Source organism: Tupaia chinensis, unplaced genomic scaffold (genome assembly GCF_000334495.1).
Source record: "Tupaia chinensis unplaced genomic scaffold, TupChi_1.0 Scaffold143574_1, whole genome shotgun sequence".
Classification (NCBI taxonomy): domain Eukaryota; kingdom Metazoa; phylum Chordata; class Mammalia; order Scandentia; family Tupaiidae; genus Tupaia; species Tupaia belangeri.
In genome coordinates, this window is record NW_006203419.1 from 1,998,454 (window position 1) to 2,008,767 (window position 10,314).

Here is a 10,314-nt window from a genome sequence, read left to right on the forward strand (position 1 = left end):
CCGGGGGGGGTGGCGGGAGCCTGAGGAACCGGTGAGTAGCCTCCTCCTGGGGCGGGGCTGTCACCACCCCCCTCGAGGTATGGTGCAGGTGGTGGCCTCCGCATGGCAGGGAAAGAAGCTACCAGCCAGACAGGACCCGGGGTGGGAGGGCAGCCTTACCCCTGACCCTCATCTCCATCTGCCTCACCTCTCAGAAAGCCCGCGTCTTCCGCTCCAAGTCCCTGTGTCACGATGAGATCGAGAGCATCCTGGACAGTGACCGCGAACTGATTGGAGATTATTCTAAGGTACGGGCTCACAGGGGCCCCTCAAGGAGTCTTGACCTCTTACTTGACCTCTTACTGCCTGTGGACCCCCAACACAGAGAGCCGCCTCGCTCCTCCCTCTCTCCCCAGGGCCCCCTTTCCTTTGTCCTTGGTATCTTTTCATCCTTTGTTCCCGCATAGCCTCCTCCCTGTGGTTCTACCTCAGATCTGTCCAGGCATCCCTGTGTCAGCCCTGGAAAAACACTTCCAAACTAATGTTTAGCTGGAACCCTCCGGTACCTCAGCCTTCTCAGGGGGAGGGTCGTTTCTGGATGTCAGTCCTATCAGGTGCCTCTGAATTTGAAGGCCAAAGCCAGGGTGACCTGAGTGCTTGAGAATGAAGCACCATCCTTTCCAGGCTCCTGGCCTTTCTCCTTCTCTGTCTCTCGGTCTCTCACTTACATCCCTTTTCTTAAGGCCTTCCTCTTGAAGACTGTGGATGGAAAACACCAAGACCTCAAATACATCTCACCAGAGACAGTAAGTGGCGTTGAGCCCTTTTTCTAGGTGCATTTGGGACCCCTCTTGGGCTGTTAGTCTCCCCCAGGCATGGGCTCTATGTCCTTGGCCAGTGGAAAGGCTAGGGCCAGCCCCTGGTTGCTCACATGACCTGCTGGGACCAACCCCTGTGGACCATCTCCTATAGATGGTGACCTTGTTGATGGGCAAGTTCAGCAACATCGTGGAGAAATTTGTGATCGTGGACTGCAGATACCCCTACGAGTATGAAGGCGGGCACATCAAGGTGAGAGGGGTGATGGCAAGAGGCCCTGAACACCCACCAGGCTCAGGTCCTTCCCCTGCTGAGAGGGTGAATTGATGGAGGGCAGGTGTACTTCCCCAGAGAGATCCTCTCCAGGAAGAGGCAGGGTCACCTTTGTGAAAGATGGAGACTGTGAAGGGGAGGAGTGGGCCTGACCTCCGGCTTCTCCAACAGAACGCCGTGAACTTGCCCCTGGAACGGGATGCCGAGACCTTCCTGCTACAGAGACCCATCATGCCCTGTAGCCTGGACAAGAGAGTCATCCTGATCTTCCACTGTGAATTCTCATCCGAGCGTGGGCCCCGCATGTGAGTGCTGGCTCCACCCAGTTCACTAGTGTCCACTCTGCCCTTCCCTGCCAAGCTGGCCAGTGCTGGAGCCTTTGGGGTGGCCTGAGGTGGGATCCCAGCCCGTCCTTGCCTGGGACTCTTGTTCATCCGATGGCCTGGAGCTAACCTCACTTCTGCTTCACTGTGCACCGCACTCGCCTCTCCTTCTCCCTCTCACTTTCTTCCCATCGGGCCTCATATCCATCCCGGTTTATTGCCACCAGCCCCACAAAATCTGGTTCCAAATCTCTAGCAGTGTCCTTCTCAAAGGATGCTGTTCCGGTCCTCAGTTTGCTGACCCTTCGGTGTTGAATGCTGTTCCCTTGGCATCCACAGCACCTTGGCCCACGACTTGGCACCTCCTCCAAGTCTCCCTGATCAAGTTCTGCCCTGGCCACCTGTCCTCCCCTGCCTCCTCTCCTGGAGTTCCCTCCAGGTCCATCTGACTGCTGGTGGCTCTCCAGCCTGGCCTCCTACATGCGCCAGGACTCTGCACCCAGAGGTTCCCTACAGAGTTCTCATCCCCGTGCCCCTGGGATCCCAGCCCATGGCACCCACCCTCTACCACCCAGGGAAGTGGGACCACTTGCTGGGCTTCAGTGTTGGGTCTTCCTCCTCCCTGCTTTCCAGCACCTCAGAATCTCACCAGATCTTGTGCAGGAGACCTGAATGTGTTGCTGGAATTTTGTTCCCTTTCCCTTTTCCTGCTTCCTATCTCCCGGTCTAACCACAGATATCTCCAAGAAGACTGTGCAACGTCTTCCAGAAACAGCCTCTCCTGAATTTACCTCTTTCCTCCCAACCTCTTCTGCCCCCAGTAGTCAGACTGATCTTGTGAAAACATTCCAGTGCTCAAAAGCCTTCCATCCCTTCCCAGGACCCTCAAAGGGGTGGGCGCAGGGAGCAGGTTCCCTGTTACACACTCCTGCCCTGTCCGTCCTGACTCTCCTCTGTGATGGTCCAGGTGCCGTTTCATCAGAGAGCGAGACCGAGCCGCCAACGACTACCCCAGCCTCTATTACCCTGAGATGTACATCCTCAAAGGCGGCTACAAGGAGTTCTTCCCACAGCACCCGGTACCGGGTTGGGGGGGTGGCACTGTCTCCCTGTGAGGGCTGGACCTCCGGGAAAGTGCTGGGCCAGGCTGGAGGCCGAGAGCAGGAGGGGGCAGGCTGATCCTCCCCAAGGTGACCCACTCCCAGCATCAACAGCCCCTTCCATCCTACCCCAGAACTTCTGTGAGCCCCAGGACTACCGGCCCATGAACCACGAAGCCTTCAAGGACGAACTGAAGACCTTCCGCCTCAAGACGCGCAGCTGGGCAGGGGAGCGGAGCCGGCGGGAGCTTTGCAGCCGGCTGCAGGACCAGTGAGGGCCGGCACAGGCCCTACACCTTCCTCACCCCCTGGGGCTGGGCACCAGCCACCTGTGGGCCTGCAGGGCTGAGGCCCTGTTTGGGGGACAGACGGCCTGGGTGTCCTCTTCATAGCCCCAATTCCCCTCGTCTCATTCTAATATTCTATACCCTGGTGCTACCCCAGTTCCTACCCCCACCCCCGGAAAAGCCCAGCCTATTGAGTGAGTTCTGTTGGCTCAAAGGAAGTATTTTATGTCCAGCAGAAACTTTTTTGCATGTTGTTCTCCTAGAGTGGGTTAACCCTTTGTCTCCCTCTGTCCAGATAAGTCCTTTTTTTCTAGGGGCTTTGTGTGTGTTTGGCAGCTGAGGCTGAGAGAGAGCCGCAGCCCCCAAGGGTGGGCCAGAGCTGAGCCCCCTGCCTGGCGTGGGAGGCCACACTCTGGCCCTGTGCACTTAGTTGGGCCAGGGCCCCCCTGCCCCCTGCCCTCGCCCTCTGCAGGATTCGTGGGCGTGCCTGCCACACTGCCCTTTTCTCTTTGCTGCTTTTCTGTCCCTCCGTATAAGCACCTACAGCATAAACATAAGCTCTTACTCTTTCCTGTTTCAGTGTTACCTGCGTGAATGAAATGTCACCTGTCTCAGTATGCACTCAGGCTGTTCAGACTCTCCCTGGCCAGTTGGAGTTAGAGACTCGAGCATTGGTTACCCACTTGGCCCCAGCTTTTGTTGCTCCAGAAAGGGGTGTTGTTATCCCTGGGCGTCCCCAGGGCATGGGCCAAGGCTGTCACCGTGAGCCTGGAGAAGCCCATCCCTGCTACTGTGAACTCTGGGGCCTGACTAGTCAGAACTTGCTGCTGTCCTGTCGCAGGAGAAGAATGGATGGACAGATGGATGGACAGCCAGCCAGCCATGGCTACATAGTGCCTTGCACTTATGTGTGCACACAAACTGAGTGAAAGCATTTTGGCGCGTGTGACAGCCTGCGGCAGGAATACGTGTGTGTGTGTGGACAAAGATCTTTACACTTAAAGAGTTTGGAAGCGTTCAGGAGAAAATGTCATGGAAGCAGCTCAACCATAGTCCAAGCAGTCTCGATTCTGGATCTCGAGGTGTGGGAAGGGCTGTACTTGAGGCCCTGTGAGTCATCTGTTAGGGCCTTGGTTCAATAAAGCACTGAGCAAGTTGAGTACTCAGCATTGTCTTCTGCAAGGCTCACGGCAAGACCACAGCAGACCCTGATGGTGAGCTCAGGGTGGAGGGCAAGTCAGCAGAGGCCAGAAAACTAACTGGCAGGGGGCCTCACTCTCCCTTCCCTTTGTTCCCTGAAGTCTGTTATCTCCTGATGCTCCTGCCGAGATTGGATTCAGCTCTTCCTTCCCCTTACCTGGCTACCCAAACACTTCTGGACTTACCCTCCCTACACTCTGAACCAAAAGGCAAAAGTGTCCCCATGGCTCCTCAAGGATTGTCAATGGCTCCCTGTTGCACTCAGGATAAACTTAGACTCTTGTGTAGCCTTTCAGGATTTGGGCTCTTTCCAGCCTTATCCCCTCATGAGAGTGGTAAAAAGCCAATCTGGGAAAACCGGTCCCAAACTCAAACCCAGGGTGTCTCAGAAAATCCCCTCAGTGCCACTGCAGATGACCCACAAATGGGAGCTTTGTGAGAGTAGGGTCTCTTGCATTTGTACAAATAAGATGCTGCGTTGGCCTGGCACATGGTGTGCACACAGCATACACCGAGTGTGATGGTCCCTTTCCATCAAAATCATCTACCTTTTTTTTTTTTCTCTCTTAGGTTTTTGCTATAGGGCGCATGCACTCACCAGAAAGATAGGAAGAGACAGAGAGGTAGAAAGCGAGAAATCACCCCCCAGGGGGGATGGCCACGCCGCAATCTCTTCTCTTCCATTCTCTTCTCGGGATCTTGGACACGCACACACATGTGCCAGGCGTGAGTTTAAGCCACTGGTCCGGGACTCAAACCACAGTTGGCTTCGTGGGAGTTCAGCGACATACCCATTACGCTAACTGCTGGTCCTATAATTATCTACCTTTTGAAGCAGGAGGTGCAGTGCTTATCCACCCCATTTTGCAGATGAGGAAACAGGCTACCAGCCAGGGCAACAAAAGGGACTCCCAGTTCCCAGGCTAGATCAAAAGGACACTTGCCCTGACTCAGTATTGGTCTTCACTCCTGGTGAAGACCAATGCCCCCTGCAAAGGCAGGACTGTTGGGTGGTGACTTTGATGAGCTGGGGAGTGGGCCTCTCCTTGGCAGAAGGGCCTTGAAGGTTCCAGAAGGCCCCAGCATGGAGCAGACAGCTGACATAAAGGTGAACAGTTATCTGGGTGAGGAGACTTGCACCAGGAAAGGGAAAACAGCTGCAGACTCCTGAGAAGGGAGAGCTGGGGCAGGGAGGGAGGGGAGCCCTGGCCCCATCCTGCTCAGGCTTGCTCGCCCCACCCCGTGTGCTCTGGCAGCTGGGTGCTCAGAGAAGGCTCTCGTGCATGTTACACAGCAGCTATCAGCAGACCAGCTATTCCAGGACTCTCCTCCCCTTGCCTCCCACCTAGGTCCCAGTGTGACCACAGGGGTGAGGCTGATTACCTCGCTTTTGCTGTGAGCGTTCTCTTCCCTTCCAGATCAGGCCACATGGGGAGGAGGGAGCTGGGCTGAACATCTGCAGTGCCCAGGCCTTGTGCCGGAGGCTGATGTCCATGGCCACACCTGTCCCTGTCATAACTCACCATCAGTCATGGGACACTTGACATGCGTGACACTGAGGGTGTTGTCTTCTAAGCCCAGCAGGTAGGCCTTTGGCTCATTTTGCAGGACAAGGGGGTGGAGGGATGCTAGGTCAAGCCAGGAGGCAAAACACCTCCCCAAAGGAGGCCCTGGTGCTGCCACCTACCACAAGGGAGGCCTGAAGAAGAGATGTTATGGGTTTGCCTCTTGGCTTCCATGTGAGGTCAGGCCTCCCCTCTGCTCCTGGAAAGTTCACAGGTTACTGGCTGAAGCGCTCTGTCTCCCTTCCCCCAGCATCTGCCAGGATTCTCTTAAAGGGAAGCAAATCAGGCAGTATTAAATCCTGGGCCACTAGCCAGTTTTAAAGGTTGTTTGCTTAGGCCAGGGTGGGGCAGGAATTCCAGCCCAAGAAGAGCCTGAGATTAGCCACGTGCAGCAAGACTCACATGGTTAAAGAGCAGCTGGCCTCCCCAGGCCTGGCTGAATCTGGGGTACCAGTACGGTGGGCCTGGGAGGCTGGAGGGGAGAACCTTCAGCCATTTCATCAGATGAATTGCTCACCAAGTAACTTTTGCAATGACCATGTTTTAGAATAATGGTTTTTTGTTCGTTTTTGTCTTTTACAGAGATTCTTGCTATAGGGTGCATGTGCTCCCCAGAGAGACAGCAAGTGAGAAATCACCCTCCCCGCCCCAGGGGGATGACCATGCTGCAGTCCCTTCTCCTTTATTCTCCTCTTGGGATTCTGGGCACGCACACACGCACATGCACACGCATACACACACACACACACACACACATCTGGCGTGAGTTTTAAGCTGCCAGGTCCCGGACTTGAACTGCAGTTGAGTACAAGGGAATCCAACAACTTAACCATTACACCATCTGTTGGTGCCAGAACAATGTTTCCTTCTTAAATTGAGGAACAAGAGTCTGGAAAATGGCATAGAGGTTAATGTGCTGGATCCCACATGGCTGACTGATGGCGTCCTGAAGAGCATTTGGGAACGTGTGTGTGCATGCCCGAAAGGCTGAGAGGAGAATGGAGTTCGAGAAGGGTGTGTCCTCCCCGCTGAGGGGCGATATCTCACTTTCTCTCTCTCTCTGTCTCTGTCTTTTTCTCTCCAGCAATTATATGCTCCCTATAGCAAACTATAAACAAACAAGTGACATTTCTTCAAGGGCACACATCTCCAGTATCAAACTGATCCAAGGAGACCAGCGGGTGGCATGTGGTTAAGGTGCTAGACACTCCCACATGGCTGACCATGGGGAGCTTGCTTTCTCTCTCTCTCTGTCTCTGTCTCTGGTTAAATTTAAATAAATGAATGAATAAATAAAATGAAATAAATAAGTTTTTAAAATCTTTAACAAATAAAAACAAACAGATCCTAAGAACCAGCACACAGCTCAAGTCACAGGATGTTTCTGGCATCTCAGGAGGCCCCCTCTTCTCTTCCAGTTATCCAGAGGTAACCCTTGTTCTGACCTCTATCACGGTAGTTTTGCCTGTTTCCCAGACTTCCTATAAATGAGGTCACACAGAACAATTGGTGTTCTTTTGTGTCTGGCTTCTTCCCTTCAGCATAATGATTTTGGAATTCATCATGTTGTCTCATTTTTCATTGATGCATAGTATTCTATTATAATAACAGAAGGAAAGGGATTGTGGCATGCTTTCTCCTTCTCTTTCTCTCTCTCTCTTTTTCTCTCTGTCTCTCTCTGATAAGTGCATGTACCCTCCGGCAAATGAAAAAAAAATTTTTTTTAAGAATTATTTTGTTTAACTTTATTTATTTATTTTTACTTTCATTTGGCCACAGAGGGACAGAGAGAGAGAAAGAGAGAGAGGGGAAGCATGAAAGCAAGCCACCAGGTTCAGGACTCAAACCACAGTCGGCCATGGAGTCCAGTGACCCCTCGGGACCAGCAGGTAGCTTAATGGCTATGTCGCTGGACTCCCCTGTAGTCAACCGCAGTTGGAGTCCTGGGCCCGGTGGCTTAAACTCACGCTGGGCGCGTGTGCGTGTGTGCCCAAGATCCCGAGAGGAGAATGGAGGAGAAGGGATTGCGGCGTGGCCATCCCCCGTGAAGGGGCGATTTCTCACTTTCTGTCTCCCTGTCTCTCTTTGTCTTTCTGGTGAGCACACGTGCCCTATAGCAAAAACCTCTCCAAAAAAAAAGGGAGTCCAGTGCCCTTAAGCACCACACCACCTGTTGGCCCTGTAAATGAAAACTTAATAAATAAAAAATTAAAGTATAATCAACATGTAGTAAAATTCAAACTTTTAATGCTTGTTCCCAGGTTTTGGCACACACACACACACACACTCAGTAAAATAAAATTCATTCGAGTGTCTAGTTCTGAGTGTCGATGAATGCATCCAGCTGTAGAATTGCCACCACGATTGGATGTGGAACATGTTCCTCCTTCTGTTGAGGGGTCATTTGGGACTTTACCTAGTTGTGCTGGGAACCTCAGGGTGCAGTGCTGGGTCCTGCTGTGCACGTTCAGCTTCCATCTATTCCACACAGTCCCCATGACCCTACAGCAACTTACCTTTCTCCCACAGTCTCATCAAAACCGGCAAATTTGGAGGCCGGCAGGTAGTGTAGTGGTTATGGTGTCTGACGATGGTTCGGGTCTTAGTCCCAGCGGCCTGAAAATCACACCGGGTGCATGTTTGTGCATGCCCAAAATCCCAGGAGGAGAAAGGAGCAGAAGGGATAGCAGCGCGGCTCTTCCCCCTGGAGGGGTGATTTCTCATTTCCCTCTCATTGTCTCTTTCTGTTTCTCTCCAGCAAGCACGCATGACCTATGGCAAAAACCTTAAAAATAACAACCAAAAAAAGAAAAAAAAACTGACAAATTTAAATTATTTCTTAAATAGAAAATATGATTGCCACATGTGGCAGAGAACTCTGTTAACTGTGGAGCGCCGGACCTGCAGACCATGGTACTGTGGTGGCAGCAGGCATTTGAGCGTCACAGACCCACACTGTTTTCTAACTCTCTTATATTGAACCATGAGACAAGGGGCCAGCAGATGGTGTAGCAGTTACGTCACTGGGCTCCCACATGGTTCACCACAGTTCGAGTCCCGGACCCAGTGACCTGAAAATCACTCCAGGCGCACGTGCGTGTGTACCCATGATTCTGGGAGGAGAATAGAGGAGAAGGGATTGTGGTTTGGCCAACCCCCTTACGGGGTGATCTGACTGTCTCTGTCTCTGGTAGCACATGGGCCTGATAGCAGAAACCTTTATGAAAACAAAAAAGAAATACGAGTCAATATTAGCCTTAGTTTTTAGTCTTCAGGTTTTCTCAAGTCTGATTCTTTTTTTTTTTTTTTTTTAGGTTTTTGCCATAGGGCACGTGTGCTCGCTGGAGACAGAGAAATCAGGGGAGATGGCCACACCGCAATCCCTTCTCTTCCAGTCTCCTCTCAGAATTTTCAACACATACACTCATGCGCTCAGCGTGATTTTCAGCCATTAGGTCAGAGGCTTGAACCATGGTCAATAGTGGGGGGAATCCCAGGCCTTACCCACCGTGCCACCTGCTGGCCCCAGGACTCTTTTTTTCAGTCTCAGATGACCTGGATCATAGCCATGTGTGTGCCCACCATGCTTCAGGAGGTCCCAGGACACAAACCCAGGACCTTTCCCATGTGGGTTCAGATACATTACCACTATGCCATGGCTCTCAAGTCAGATTCTCATAAACAAGGTGACTCTTTAAAGTGAATTGGCTCGTGTTCACTGGCTCGAATTCTTCTGCTACGACTCTCTATCAACGGAAGATATATTTCTAAAACTCTTCATTCCTGGGATTGAACACACAGACACTGTCTCTACACAAGCATTAAAACTGTTGGTACAGCCAGAAGTTCCGATAGGGAGGGCCGTGGCCACATGGATCCTGGAAACAATCAGCAACAGGCAGTTGAGTAATGAGGGTGACACTGCGGTTTTGCAGCCCGGAGAGAATGTCCGATGACGTAAGCTTACTCCCGATGTATTGTTTCAAGAAGACGCTGGTTCTGGGACAGGAGGTAAAGAGCGTTCCCATCCTCTCCACATAGGAGGGGGCTCTTTGGGTGCCAAGGATTGCCTTGGCCCCACCCAGCCCACACTGGCATGTATGCCCCAGGAAAGGGGGGGGGGTAACCACAGCTGCCAGGCTCTGAGTCAGAGAGCCTGGAGCAGGAGGAGGGGAAGGGGCCTCACGTGGCTGGGCCTATGCTGCCTCGTGGGGCCTCCTGGCTCTCAGCCCACAGGAAGCGTGGCTGTTTGAAAGGACGAATCACATGAAGCCTTGTTGTCCTGGGGCCCAGCCAAGACTTCTTCCCTGAAGGGAGAAGCAGAGGAGGGGGGCCTCCTGGGTTGGAATTATAGAACTGTGGAAGCAGGTCATCTGACCATGCAGAGGGGTGGGAGCTCCCAAGGTTGGGCTGAAGAGGGTAAGCAGAGGTGAGGTTGTGGGGAGGCTTCCAGAGCTCTGGGGGAGGGGAACTGAGCTAGCTTCTGGGGTGACCATAAAAAGACAGGAGGAGAAGGGGGAGCACAGGGGGAGTGGAAGTGCACTGGTACATACACCACCACCACCATGGGCATGACATCAGGAAAGTCGCTTAATCTCACGGGGACTCTATGTCCTCATCTGCAAAATGGGGATGATAAAGCCCGCATTTTAAAATGTTAGGGTGGGACCAGTAGGCAGTAGGGTGGTTAAGGGCGCTGGACTCCCACATGGCTGACTGTGGTTCAAGTCCTGCACCAGGTGGCTTCTTTCTCACTTTCCCTCTTTCC

General features: G+C 52.8%; 1 protein-coding gene across 1 annotated transcript in view; it reads left to right on the top strand.

Moving 5' to 3' along the window:
• CDC25B (cell division cycle 25B) overlaps window positions 1–3,940 on the top strand; it is a 9,511-nt gene extending 5,571 nt beyond the window's left edge. Inside the window, exons 11-16 of the mRNA XM_027766467.1 lie at window positions 137–287; window positions 723–785; window positions 952–1,050; window positions 1,243–1,376; window positions 2,362–2,473; window positions 2,629–3,940. Of these exons, the coding sequence (XP_027622268.1) occupies window positions 137–287; window positions 723–785; window positions 952–1,050; window positions 1,243–1,376; window positions 2,362–2,473; window positions 2,629–2,769 (700 nt within the window). The 3' untranslated portion in view covers window positions 2,770–3,940. The remainder of the gene's footprint in view (window positions 1–136; window positions 288–722; window positions 786–951; window positions 1,051–1,242; window positions 1,377–2,361; window positions 2,474–2,628) is intronic.
• The last annotated feature ends 6,374 nt before the right edge of the window (window positions 3,941–10,314 follow it).